The 14,816-nt window shown below is 34.1% G+C and overlaps 2 protein-coding genes across 2 annotated transcripts; both read right to left on the bottom strand.

Annotated features, from left to right (window-relative positions):
- Positions 1–2,194: 2,194 nt before the first annotated feature.
- Positions 2,195–3,142, bottom strand: LOC129062768 (olfactory receptor 5M1). The gene has a single exon (XM_054563811.1). It carries the CDS (start codon positions 3,140–3,142, stop codon positions 2,195–2,197), a length of 948 nt encoding a protein of 315 aa, XP_054419786.1.
- A 9,042-nt stretch (positions 3,143–12,184) lies between these two features.
- LOC129062760 (olfactory receptor 1030-like) lies at positions 12,185–13,129 on the bottom strand. The gene has a single exon (XM_054563801.1). The coding sequence runs from the start codon at positions 13,121–13,123 to the stop codon at positions 12,185–12,187; it is 939 nt and encodes a 312-aa protein (XP_054419776.1). The 5' UTR covers positions 13,124–13,129.
- Between the last annotated feature and the right edge of the window lie 1,687 nt (positions 13,130–14,816).

Here is a 14,816-nt window from a genome sequence, read left to right as displayed (position 1 = left end):
CTTGTTTATTTAATTTTAGGTTTGAGGAAAACCACAAACCAATAAAGAAAGATAAAATATTTTCAAATAAAAATGTAAATATTCTTCATGTGAGAAATCATCAGAAATAACATGTACAACATCATCAAACTGATGGATATCCCTTATTCTTTAAATATATATTTCAATTCTTGTTTTCAAATGAAAAAAGGTCTATTTCCTGAGAATTTCAGTTGAGACAGTAAAGAAATAAATAATCTTAACTGATATTTTCAAATGACAAATGTACAGTGAAATGGTTACTCTCAGACATTATTTATCATAAGTGTAAGCTTTGATGAGTAAGGTTGACTCATTCTGAAGAAAAATTTACCCCCCCAAAAATTTTGCAAAGCCTTTAACAATGTTGAGATTATTTAATTCAGCAATTTCACATTTTAGAATCTATTCTAAAAGAACAATCACTGGGTACATAGAGTTATGAGTCAATGATAACAAACATAACAGAAATATCAGTATGCAAGAATAATGGTTTGCAAGATAAACTAAGTGGAAAAAATATACTCCAAATGCAGGAAACAGTTCTCTTTTAATAGGGGATCATAAGTAAATTTCAGGCTTATTTCAAAAATTGAAGTTGAATTTTATTACAAAATTGAAAACTATTTCAGTAGTTTTCACAAGAGGTCTATATTATTGTAAGTAACTTCACGTATGGTTTAATTTTATGTATTATATTACATTAAAAATGGTCTTCACTCCAAATATTTAATCTGTAAGAAATGCAATAAATAATACTATCAAGTGAAAATTAATGTTCAAACTTGTCTATGGCAAACATTCCAATTTTTATGAATTATAAATATATATATTAATATCCATTTGTTGACAAAAACATAACAAGACACAAACAGAAATTGTTCATTAGTTTAGGACATATGACTGATAAACATTATTTCCTCACATCTGTCTGTATTTTTAGTTATATATAATAAACATGTTTGATAGAATCAGCCTGTATTCAATCAACTGAAACTTAAGAATAGAGCTCAATTTTCTAGAATTGCTGATCATCTAGATAGTCCCTGGAAAAAAATTCAAACATATTATAATAAATTTAGCAGTTGATTTTAAATGAACATTTGGGATCGTGATCTTAGTTAAAATTAAAGTCCACAACCTTAGAATACCAAGCATTTAAGGCAATTTAACAAATGTTTAATCTATGTTTTGGTATGTAGCCATGTCATTGACTAATAATGCATGGATTAATGTGAATGAATTATGTATCTCTTTATATATCTTTTCTAATATTAATTTTTCTCAATAGAAATTTTGAAAACTACTTGTACAGACTAAGCCAGAAAACAATGAGTTACAGTTTTATGAACCAAAGTAAACATTGGGTGCTTCCAGAACAATTTCTACACACCCACTCAGTTGCATACTGTCTCAAAGCTTTCTGGGGACTGCAGAAGCCAAATGATAGACTCTATTAACTTAATAAATTAGACATAAGTCAGAACTATAATATAAAAAGTAAATCCTAATTGACATTGTACTTTACTGATAATTAAATTGGATCTATATTTCTGGGCTCTCATAAGGAGGTGTTGACAGTTTATTTCCAAAATCAAGGAAAGTAAACAGTATTTACAAATGGAAAAAAAATTTCTTAAGATGTATATAATATGCGTAGTTAGGGGAGTATTTATGGAAAGTTTAAACCTTAGCGTGATCCATATATTTAAAGTTTCTTCAGTATGATTGCAGGCACCACAGCCATTGTTGTACACCACACATTGAAGAATAAGTTATTCATAATATTTTAAAAATAAGGTAAAACTAATCACCTTATTTAAAACTCACTGTGGCTCTGATGACTATCTAATTCAGAGAAGATGGATTCCCAATGTTCCCACCAGAGTGAATTATCATATTTACAGCCAAGTAAGTATAGTAAAATATTATATGAAATTATTGAATATTGCCCATTTTTTATCAAAGGTTCTCTGGTAAGTAAAACGTTTTTAATTTCAATGTTATAGCTTTATGGGAACAGTTTCCTTAAAGTGATAAATTTTGCCAAGGAATTAGCAAATGTCATTGAAAGTTCATGGTAATAAATAAAAAATGACTATGGAGTAGTAGGTTTGTTCTTTGAAGAGAGTCTCTCTCCAATCACAGATGCTTACTCATTACAACGAGGAGATGTCTAAACTGCATTTTTATGGAAGAGATTTCCTCTAATCATCTGCTGCAAGGCATGGATCACATGCTTGTTCCGCAGACTGTAGATCAAAGGATTCAGCATTGGGCTCAAAAAAGTATAAAAGACTGCAATAATTTTAGACTCCTCTACGGACCTCTCAGACGGGGGCCTTAAGTACATGCAGAAGAGAGTTCCATAAAAGATAGTGACTGTTGTCAGGTGGGAACCACAGGTAGAGAAAGCTTTGCGCCTGCCTTCTGCAGAACGCATCCTCAAGATGGCTACTAGAATGAAAAGGTAGGACAGGAGAATGATGAAGAGAGAGCTTGAGAGAGTAAATCCGGCAACTACCAGCATTGCCAGCCTTTTGACATAGGTGTCCGAGCACGCCAGCGTTATAAGAGGGGGATCTGCACAGTAGAAATGGTTGATTTCAGGGGAGCCACAGAAGGACAAGTGAAAGGTCAGCAGCGCCTGAGAGAGTCCGTTAAGGAAGCCAAAAGCATAAGGGACCGTGACGAGACAGATACAAGTGTCCTTGGACATTCTGGTACTATAATGTAAAGGGCTGCAGATGGCTGCATAACGGTCCAATGCCATTGAAGCAAGGATGTAAAACTCAGTGATCACCAGGGCGATGAAGAGAAGACACTGCGAGAAGCATCCAGCATAGGAGATGGCCTTCTGGCCTGAGAGGAAACTGTACAGCATGTTTGGGGTAACGTTGGAGGAATAGCAAATGTCTACAAAGGAGAGGTGGCTAAGGAAGAAATACATGGGCGTTTGGAGGTGGGAATTGGTCCTGATCAGCACGATCAGGCACAGATTCCCTGCCAGCGTGATGAGGTAAATGGCCAGAAACACCCCAAACAGGATCTTCTCCAGGACTGGGTCGTCCGTGAGTCCCAGAAGAATGAATTCTGTCACTGTAGTGTGGTTTGGGGAAGACATTTCTTATCCCTTGAAAACTAAAAGCAACAAAGAAAAGTGAAGAATTCTGCATTTATATTATCCACCTCATATTTACTTGTTAATTATTTGTTATAGGGAAATTTCTCTTTTCAAAAAATACATGAGTATCTACATAAATATATTCACTCTATATATGTTATCTCTCTCTCAAGATATCAAGCAAACAGGGAACCCTCGTACACTGTTGGTGGGAATGCAGACTGGTGCAGCCATTGTGGAAAGCAGTGTGGAATTTCCTCAAAAAGCTGAAAAGGGAACTGCCTTTTGATCCAGTGATTCTCCTGCTGGGACTATACCCTAAGAACACCAAAACGCCAATACAAAAGAACCTATGCACCCCAGTGTTCATAGCAGCACAATTTACAATAGCCAAGTGTTGGAAGCAACCTAAATGCCCATCAGTAGATGATTGGATCAAAAAGTTATGGTACATATACAAAATGGAATACTATGCAGCAGAAAGAAAAAAAGAACTACCAAACTTCGCAACAGCATGGATGAAACTGGAGAGCATTATGTTAAGCGAAATAAGCCAGGGAGCAAAAGACAAATACCATATGATCTCACCTCTAAGTGGAACCTAACCAACAATACAAAGATGCAAGGAAAATAAGACCAGCAACACTGAAAGGAAAAGAACCCAACAGAGACAAGAGGGAAGGAGGGAGCGGGGGGGAAAAGGAAGGGAAGGGGAAAATCAAGGAACATATAGCAAGGACTCATGGACAAAACCAAAGGGGAAGAGCTGAAGGAGAAAGGGAGAGAGGGGGCAAGGGAAAATAGTGGGGCGTAGGCAGAGACAAATGTATTTGAAAAAATAAATAAATAAAAGGAAAAAATATTTCAAGCAAACATACACATTCTCTCTTATATATATAAATGATTATATGCTTATATATTATATAATATTAATATGTATAATGTAACAATATTACATATATATAATCTTTATATATATATATCTTTTTTGAAAACTCCATATATGTTACTTTTCCAAGTGTCATGAAAAAATAACAGGACTTGCAGGCATGAACAATGGGGGGCAGGTATTGACTGTGAGAGAAGGGAGAGGGAGGTTGGGGTGAGCAAGGAGGGAGATGGCTGGACAACTGCTACCGAACAATAATATGTTTTTTAAAAATAAATAAATACCTGAGAAAAAAGAATTATGGATGGTGTGACTGAGGAAGGAAAAAAATAATAATAATAATGCCAAAGGAATGAAAACTAGGTATGAAACACAGCAGGTCTTAGCAGCGCTCCGATGAACGCATGATGGAAGTATATCCAGTATAGTGTTTTCATTTGAAAACCCAGGTGTCTGACTTCATGTTATTTAGAGGACATTGAGTGAGTGAACTTTATTGCTTTATAAATGGTTAAGGAGTTACAGAATAAAAAATTGTTTTCTCTGTTTTGTAAATTGATCTGCTCATTTATTTATGTGCATTGCAAATTTTGATATAATTCTGTTCTAGGTTCTGGGGTTATAGCATGAAAACTAGTCCTCATCTTCATACAGCATATATTTTAGGAGAAGTAACATATATTAAACACATAGACAAAGATGTGTAATATAATGTCAGTTAGACACAACTGTTACGAAAGCAATGCAGGCAGGATGTTTTTAGATACACTTTTTTCCCACATTACTGAGATACTAATTTCCACTCAAAAGAACAAAACATATTCTTTGTGAACAAATGTAGAAAATGACCTACCTGTAAGAGCTGACTTACAATGTTTTGTAAAAACAAGGTGGGAAGATTTATAGTGTATTTCTTAAGAATATTGTCTGGGGTATTTTTTAAATAATTTTAAAGACTAATTAAAATAGTCTTTGTTCCTCAAGGGTGAAATTTTAATTTTATGCTTTGGGAACCAGGTTCTCCTTGGAGGTCATTACCCCTACCTAACACCTCCATACACTGCTGATGTTGTGCGTAGGCTCTTTAGCACAGACAAAAAATTGAACTATCACTTGTAGTACTATGGAAGAAAAAATATGGAAAAATAAGTTTTGCATTTTCAGTATGGTAAAGAACAGGGAATTCTGATGAGAAAGCTTCAATGATTCTGTACACAGAGTGAGGTGCAGTCATCTAATGATAGCAAGGAGAGGGAAGATACAGTAGTTGAGAGATGTGGCAAGCAGAAAAACTAAGAAAGCCAGACTAAAAACAATGTCCATGGTAAAGAATTCTGACAAAGGGCTTGTATTCAGAATACATGAAGATTCTCCACAACTCATCAGCCTAATTTTTAAGAGTCTGAGAAAGAACTATACAATTCATTAAAAAGATATATGAACAGACAATATACACATGAAAAGAATTTCAGCATCCATACTTGTCAAAGAAATACCTATAGTAACTACAATAGGATACCACTTCTAACCCATATCAATGGAAAAAAATTTTTAAATGGACCATGAAAAAATGGAAAGGCCAAGTAATTGAAATTCTGAGAATAAATCACTTGATTCAGTATACAATAATCAAAATGTTTTGGAAAACTGGTTGCTCCTTATAAAATTTCATAAAAATTACAATTCTTTATAAAACTATGGCTGGGTAAGTATTAAGTATTTCTGCAGGAGAAAAGAAGACATACCCAAAAAGAAACTCAAGAAGTATATTGTCAGACACATACATTTAAAAATAGTGAAATATCCCTATAATGGAATACTAATGAGAAAAAATAGTTTTTAAAAGACAAATAACAGAACTTAAATAAATCTCAAAACAAAACTTATGTAAAGAGTAAGATCCACTTCCTGGGTAACAAGGTAATGATCCCCCAAAAGCTCCTTCTCCATAAAAATAATGAGAACACTGACAAAGATTGTAAAATCAACTTCCCAGAACTCTGGATATTAACCAAAGGCTTGCCACAATCCCAAGAGTGTTTATGCAAGTAAAAATGTCAGACTTTTGCTAGCAAGAGTGAGCTTTGTGAAATTCTTATGTGCCCTATTCTAACCCCCCTCTCCCTACCTGCACAGCAGCCTTAAAATTAAATAATGATTACATGACTATACACATGTCAAATTGCATTAAAATGGCCACATTTGATTGTAATAAATTTACCTTTGTAAATTTTAAAGTTAAGTTTTTTTGTCCTCAGAGTCCAGCAGATCAAATTATTCAATGAATGTTTAATAATGAGGTACTAGTTACAAAAATAAAGCACAATGTCATCAGTCTATTTCCAAAATTAAATAAAACTGGTCAACAGGTAAGTATTTGAAAGCTAGAGCTTTCTTCAAACCCATTCTTCGCCTCCCAAATTTTAACAATTACATCAAGGATGAAATCCAAACTATGCTATAAGGTCATAGTAATCAAAACAGCATGGTACTGGCATAAAAACATACACACAGATCAATGGAACAGAATAGAGAGCCCAGAAATTAACCCATACCTTTATACTCAATTACTATTCAACAGAAGGAGCAAGCACATACAATGGGCAAAAGATAGTTTATGCAATAAGTGGTGTTGGGAAAATTAGACACAAGGAGAACAATGAAACTAGACCATCTTCTTACACCACACACAAGAATAAATTCAAAATGGATGAAAGACTTAAATGTTAAACCCAAAACCATAAAAATCCTAGACAAAAACATAGGTAGTAAAATCTTGGACATTGCTCGTAGCAATTTTTTATCAGATATATCTCCCCAGGCAGAGGATACAAAAGAAAAAAATAAGCAAATGGAACTACATCAAAATAAAAAGTTTTGCACAGCAAGGAAATCATCAACAAAATAAAAACACAACCTGCAGAATGCGAGAACATATTTGACAATACATCTGATAAGGGGTTAATATCTAAAATATATAAAGCATTTACCAAACTCAACACCAAAAAGAACAAATAACCCAATTTAAAAATGGGAAAAGGAGGATGTGGAGAAAGAGGAACACTTTTGCACTGTTGGTGGGATTGCAGGTTCATGCAGCCACTATGGAAAGCAGCATGGAGATACCTCATAAAATTAAAAAAGGATCTGCCTTTTGACCCAGTGATCCCACTTCTTTTGGGTTCATATTAGAAGGAACCCAAAACACTAATTCAAAAGAACATAAACACCCTTATGTTCATTGCAGTGTAATTTACAATTGTCAAGATGTGGAAGCAGCCTAAGTGTCCATCCATAGATGAGTGGATAAAGCAACGATGGGACATCTACACAATGGAATACTAATCAGCCGTAAAAAAGAAGATACTTTTACCCTTTGCAGCAGTATAGATGGACCTGGAGAACATGATGCCAAGTGAAATAAACCAGTCAGAGAAAAACAAACGCCCTATGATTTCACTCACATGTGGAATCTAATGAACAGACTGAACTAACAAGGAGAATGGGGACAGACTCATAGATGGAGACCAGGATGACAGCTGGGGGGAGGGGGTGGAGATGATGTGTAGGTTCCCTTATCATCCTCATCTCCTACCTTTTCGTTTTCATCAACATTATGAAGCCCCATTCCAGTGAGGACAGCCCAAAGCCTTGTCCATCTGTGGTCCCCCGCCAACAGCTGTCACTGTGTCCTACGGGTCCTTGTTTGAATGTACCTCAGACCAGCAAATGAGTAGTCTGTTGAGCAAGGGAAAACTGTGGCAGTGGGTCACTTTTTCTGTTTGAGCTTTTTGTTTGTTTGTTTGTTTTGTGAGTTCATGTCGAATCCATTCAAATACACTCTGAGGAAGAAGGTTGTGAAACAGGCTTTAAGAAGAGTGTTTATGAGAAACCTTGGTGCAATAAAGAAAAGTTCTATTTCAACAGTTTCCTAATGGAAGGAAAGAATCTTAAAAAAGTAAAATTATACTCTTTGTTGGTTGTGCCTAATGTAATTCTCTGAAATAACAGTAATATTTGTTTTGATTTTTATTGAATTTATTGGGGTGATACTGGTTGATAAAATTACATAAGTATCAAGTGCACAGTTTCATAATACTTTATCTGTATATTGTATTGTGTGTTTACCACCTAAAGACAAGTCTGTCTCCATCACCTTTTATCCCTGCTTTACACTTTTACCTCCCCCCACCTGTGATTTCACTTCTGGGAAGATATCTGAAAAAAATCAACACACTTATTCAAAATAATATGTTTACTGCTACATTCATTGGAGCATTATTTACAATAGGCAAGATTGGCAAACAGCCCAAGTGCCCAGTAGATGACTGGATAACAAAGTGGTGGTATGCTTACACGATGGAATGCTACTTGGCCATGAAAAAGATGGAAATCTTACTATTTGTGACATCATGGATGAACCTGGAGAGTATTATACTAAGTGAAATAAGCTAGTCAGTGAAAGACAAATACCATATGATTTCACTTATATCTGAATTGTAGTGAACAAAATAAACAAACAGAATAGAAACAGACTCATAGATACAGGAAACAGACTGACAGCTGTTAAAGGGAAAGGGGGGTTAGTGGTCTGGGTAAAAAAAGGTAAAGGGATTAAGCAGAAAAACCCTCATAGTCATAGACAACAGTGTGGTGATTTACAGTAATATTTGTTTATGTATGCATAAGTTAGGATCAAGTAAGAATCTTGTGGAAACAATAAAGAAGAAAGTTATTTACAAGTGATGGTTGATAAGAAACACAATCCAACACAATTATGTGAAGTGATAAATGTGTTAACTGGCATAATTGTGATAATTATTTCACAACATAATACATGTATCAAATGATCACTTGCGCGGTTTAAGCTTACACCTTATTATAAGTCAATTATATTTCAACAAACCTGGAAAAATACTAGCCAATAAAATTCCAAGAATAAGTCATAAGGCTACTGTCCTCTGCCAATTAAACTAAATTACAAAGGTATAACAATAAAATATCTTTTAAAATCCCAAATATATAGTAAATAAGCACTATTTTCTAACTAACACATAGGTTAAAAAGTCACTGGAGAAATAAGAAAATATTGCAAACTAAATGATAAAAAATATCAAAATTAATGGCCTTTGGGTAAAGCAGTATTAAACTGAAATGTATAAAATATATTGAGAAATAAAGCAATACTCAAATCAATAATCCAAACATTCATTTTTGAAAATTAGAAAAGAAAATAAAAAGTGGCCACAACAAAATCTAAATTTTTATAGAAAAGATTTTTTTTTTCAGTTACAGTTTACTTTCAATATTATTTTGTATCGGTTCCAGGTAAACAGTATAGTGTTTAGATAATCTCATACTTTACAAAACCCTCCCCCTGACATCTTCAGTGCCCACCTGGCATCATACATAGTAACTGTAATATTATTGACTATAGTCCCTCTGACGTCATATCCTCAGGAGATTTAAGTGCATTTTAAGAAACTCCTTGAAAATCTTGTTCATCAGCAAATTACAGAAAGTTTGCTTCAAAAAGTCTGATGTGAGATACTAGAGTCTTCATATTTAACAATTATCCAGAAGATTCTAATGCAGACGTTCCCAGAATTACAATTGAGAAAGACACTATCATAGTGTCCATTAAACAAATGGTAAATAAGTAAACAATGAATTGTCAAATCAAATGAATTCTTACACAGTATTTTGAGGATGGTCTACAGCAATGACATAATGTGTTGATAAAGAAAAGAAGTAAGTTCTGCATAGTTAGCAGTTAGTCATAAATTGTGCTGACTTAGAAGCATTACAATTTATATGGCTTTTTAACTCTCCTGCATGTCACAACTAGCGCCGAATCCCCTCTTCCTTTCTCTCAAGTTACTCTAATTGTTTGCCCTTCCTCTCGTACTTTAATGTTTTAAACCTGCCCAAGCCTTGCCTGATTTTAAAATGTCACTAAAACTTGCTTTAGTAAAAAGAACTTAGAAAGACAGTGACGAATATATCTCCTTTAACCAGAATATTAAGTACTTCATAAACATTTGTTGAATATATTAATAATAGTTATTGATAACATATAATTATTCTTAACCACAAGAGCCCAGAAACAGACTGATACACATATGAAAACTCGAAACACAACAGAGTTTGCACTAAAAATTTAATGAGAAAAGTGTGAGTATTCAAAAAACTGAAAATGAATTGTTTTTATTAAAAATAGGATTAGAGTCGATTTTGGAATATTTATGACAGCAGGAAAAATAAAGACTTAAGTATGCAAAAGCAAAACTTTAAAAAAATAAGGAAGAGATATGAGAATATCTTTATAACGGGAAAGAATTATTTAGAGCAGACTTTCAAAACACAATCGTAAAAAGAAGATTAATAAATCTAAAATATGTACAATTAAATAAAAAATTTTTGCACCACCAAATATATCATGCATAAAAATACAATTCAAACTATAAACAGGTTGAAGATATTTGCATTGCATAGATAATTAAAAGATTAGGACCTAGCACCGAAGACATAAGGAGTAATTACACACGTAGAAAATAAATATGAAAAAGCACAGCTGAAAAGTGAACAGAGTATGAACATACAACTGAAAAAAGAAACAATCTTCAATTAGCATCACACAGTTAAAAATACTTAACTTCCCCTATAATTATGATTCAAAAACTTAAAAAATAATAATACATTTTTCACCATCAAATTGAAAGATATTTTAAAAGTTTGACAATAAATTGTGTTGACAAGAATGTGGAGTAAAGGGCACTGTATTACTACATACATTATTTGCAGGAGTGTAAATTGATAAAGTAATCTGGCTGCATCTCATAAATGCTCATGTCTCTTGACTTAGAAATTATCTTAGGTACATACATAAGAGAAACTCTTGAACTGGAATACATTCAGAATTTCACATGAATATGTATTGCTGGTTATTCATATCATGAACTGGTAAAATGTAACTGTTCCAAAATCATAGAATAGATAAATATATTGTGGCACACTTATATATTGACATAGACTACAGGGTGGAGCAAAATTAGGTTTACAGTTCATATTAAAAAAAAACAAGTGGTTATGATTATTATAGCAGCTTTATCAACTCTGTGTTTCAGGTACTCACAGCTGCAAACCTACTTTTTGAAATATCGTTGAAAATGCTGAGTCAGCACAAATAAGTTCGATGCATGATCAGGCAAGGGTCAGTCCAACAATGAGTAGTGAAACTAAAATAAACTGCACAAGAATATATGGAGTGATTTTATTTATATCAAGTTCTACATCTAAAAAGAAATATGATTCTGTGGATTGAGAAACATTAACAAATGACAAAACTTGACATAAGAATAAGAAACATTAACTTCATGTTAAAGTTTAATGCAAGACGGGAGGAGAATCAGGCAAGAAAGACTTGATTTTAGAAACATCTGAGTCTCTGATAAATTTGAAACAAAAGTGGCATTGTGTGAAGACTTAATAATGATCAGTAAGTTTTTTACACAGGAGGTCTTTCTATTTTTTTTAGTTTTGACTGTATGTTCAAAGTAGTACATAATAAAAAATTAAAAATAAAAATGCAAAACCAATTTTGTGATGGGGATATATTTTGGTTTAAAAAAAAAACCCTTCTAAAGAAAATAGGGCATTTTCATCTTAGAGTGAAAAATCTGATATACCCAGAGATCTTATTTGAAGTATAATTTGTATAAAGGGAAGAAGAAAACAAAACTCATCTGTCACGGTTAAGAAGTTTCTGGAGAATAATTTCAAAATTACTAACCATATAGAAAATATAACCACAGGTCATTGCCTTAGCATTATTTGGTAGTTCTGTCTTCTATAACTTTGTACCAATAAGAGTATCATGGATGGTATTATCTGTTCTTTATTGACTTTAAAGAACAATAACAATGCCTTCTGGTATTGCCTTTGATTTTCTAGGTACAATTTTTTAATTTTTCACTGACATGGTACTATACATGCTAGCAAATAATTTGACACATTCTTCCAAATTCCATCTGCTAATTATATAAAAAAAAAAAAACACATTGGCTGACAGAAATTGATTAGTTCATTGAAAGCACTCATTAGTTGGTCAGACAGTAAGGATATATTGCACACCTATGACCAGAATGCTTACTTTATTTAGCAAACAATTTCTTTTGGATAACTTTCCTGATTGCTTCTTTAACATCTTTGTTCCTTAGGCTATAGATCACAGGATTTAACATAGGACTCACAAAGATATAAAACACAGCCACAATTTTACCCTGCTCTACAGATGTCTCTGAAGGAGGCCTCAGGTACATGCAGAACAAAGTCCCATAAAAGACAGTGACAGCTGTGAGGTGGGACCCGCAGGTGGAGAAAGCCTTGCGCCTCCCCTCAGCAGAGCGAATACGCAAGATGGCTGTGAAAATGAAAATGTAGGAGATGAGAATCAGGGTGAGAGAGCAGGTGAGGTTGGAACCAGCCGCCACGAACATGGCCATTTCTTTGACAGAAGTATCTGAGCAGGCGAGGACTAACAGAGGTGGGTCCGCACAGTAGAAGTGGTTGATTTCATTGGGTCCGCAGAAGGACAGGCGAAGCATCAGGATGGTCTGGACCAGGCCATTTGCGAAGCCGTAAGTATAAGGAATCACAACGAGGGAGATGCAGACGCTTCTGGACATTTTGCTACCATATAACAAGGGTTTGCAGATGGCCATGTAGCGGTCAAAAGCCATCACCGTGAGCATATAATAATCGGTGATCACCAACGCAATGAAAAAGTGGAATTGTATGAAGCAGCCAATGACGGAAATGGTTTTTCTCTTGGATAAGAAATTAACCAGCATCTGAGGAGTGACATTGGTGGCATAGCAGAGATCTAGGAAGGAGAGGTGGCTGAGGAAGAAGTACATTGGAGTGTAAAGTCTGGAGTCACTCCTGATTAACAAGATCATGCTCACGTTGCCAACCACTGTGGTCAGGTAGACGGCCAGGAACACCACAAAAAGGACAGGCTGCAGCTCTGCTCTGTCTGTCAGGCCCAGGAGAATGAACTCAGTCACCCCTGTGTAGTTCTTCTTTGACATTGTGTTGGCTTGGCTGCAAAGGAGGTCTAAACCAAGGGAACAGAGCTTCATGCCTTTTGTCATTCATCCATTATCCCCATCATCTCATCTGACACTCCTTCCACTTCTCTCAAACTTGTAAGTACATGTGGCATAAAGGAGTAGCCTGGTATGCATGTAATTGAAATTTTAAATATCTAAAATAATTTAGAGCATCTTTACATAAAGGCAATGATATTTTTAATGCTTTTCTGCAAAATATTTGTAATTGAAAATACTATATCTTTTCTGCAACTCTATCACATTTGTTCTCTCAGTCTTTTTACAGTACCTTTAAGCATGCTTTTCTTTAAAATTATAATCCCATTTTCAGTATAATATTTTTTGTAGCATCTAAAGCATCATTATTGAAAGTCATCCGTTTTTCACAGCTAAATAGACTTAGAGCTGTGGAACTGATATATGGCACATGCTTCTGTAGGATTAGAATCTGTCTACCTGCCGTCTAAACTGGTTTGTTTTCAAGTTGTTTCCTCACCCTGCAATGAATGTCCATTTTCCTCTAATTCCTAGTGAAGCTTGGATAAGTCATTCATCCCTCTTTGCCTACAATTTCTCATGTATAATATTTGGTTCCTAATAGCAACCTCCTTCATGTCAGAGAGCAAATCAAGGTAAAAACTTTAAAAATATCTCTGACATGTAAGCACCTAATAAGTTGTAGCTTCTATATTTTTTAGTGAAAAATCCATCCCTAGTCTAAAACATGAGTCAACATCAAAGTGTGAGCTCCTTAGGAAGGAGTGTATCTAACCTGTAGCTATAGCCTTAGTGGCACCCAGACCAGGGCTCTCCCAGGTAGAGGCAATTGATGGTTATTGATGGAAAGACTGCTCTTTAGTGTAGTTCTCTTCTCATTGTAAATGGAATTCCATTGTACATTTTAAATACATTTTAAGTACATTTATTCTGAAAATATTATGATATAGTAGAATTTAATTCAAGACAATTACTAATTCACCAGAATATATTTCACTTGTAATTTTATTTTATTGAATAAACTATGTCAAATTCCAAAATATATTTTACAATAGCTAATCTTACCTGTGGAAAAAAGGGTAATTTCCCAGTGACACCATGGATATAAAGAATCTGAAGTGTTTACAACAGAATTGTTATATAGAGACCAAATCCCTATGGTTCAATTATTTCTAGCATAAAGTCATTAAGACTATAAATAACCACTATGGTTGTATTCGTTTGCACATTCTAAGCTCATTGAGGACATAATTTTTTCCTACTCTCCGATATTATCAGAGAAGCATGTCTCCCCCAAAACATGAAGTAATAGGATTCATTATTTATTTTAACTTATGCCTGAGTGTCTTAATATTTTTTGACTTGGGAGAAATATTAATTTCTTTTATTTATAACATGTGATATAAAATAGTGCAAGGTATAGTGGGAAAGTTTTGGAGTCTGGAAAACCATTGAGAGATTAATTAAGTTTCATATACCTTGTCATTTACTGATGCTGAGCCTTGTAATTTGCATTTTTAATGAAAACAATAATAAATAGCACCAGGAACATTGTGGATATATAGATAATATAGTTGTGCTGGTGATTCTTTCTTTGTCACCCTATGTATCTTTTCTTCTCTACTTTGCTTTGGCCACCTGGAATTTAAACCTTGTAGATCACATTAATAGAACT

Source organism: Pteronotus mesoamericanus, unplaced genomic scaffold (assembly GCF_021234165.1).
Source record: "Pteronotus mesoamericanus isolate MK-2021 breed Mesoamerican mustached bat unplaced genomic scaffold, CSHL_Meso_final scaffold_83, whole genome shotgun sequence".
NCBI lineage: Eukaryota > Metazoa > Chordata > Mammalia > Chiroptera > Mormoopidae > Pteronotus > Pteronotus mesoamericanus.
The sequence above is the reverse complement of the archived record's forward strand: the minus strand, read 5'-3'. Positions and strand labels throughout refer to the sequence as shown.

Coding starts and splice junctions, on each gene's coding strand:
- LOC129062768 (XM_054563811.1), bottom strand. CDS start 3,142: ATGTCTTCCCCAAACCACACTACAGTGACAGAATTCATTCTTCTGGGA.
- LOC129062760 (XM_054563801.1), bottom strand. CDS start 13,123: ATGTCAAAGAAGAACTACACAGGGGTGACTGAGTTCATTCTCCTGGGC.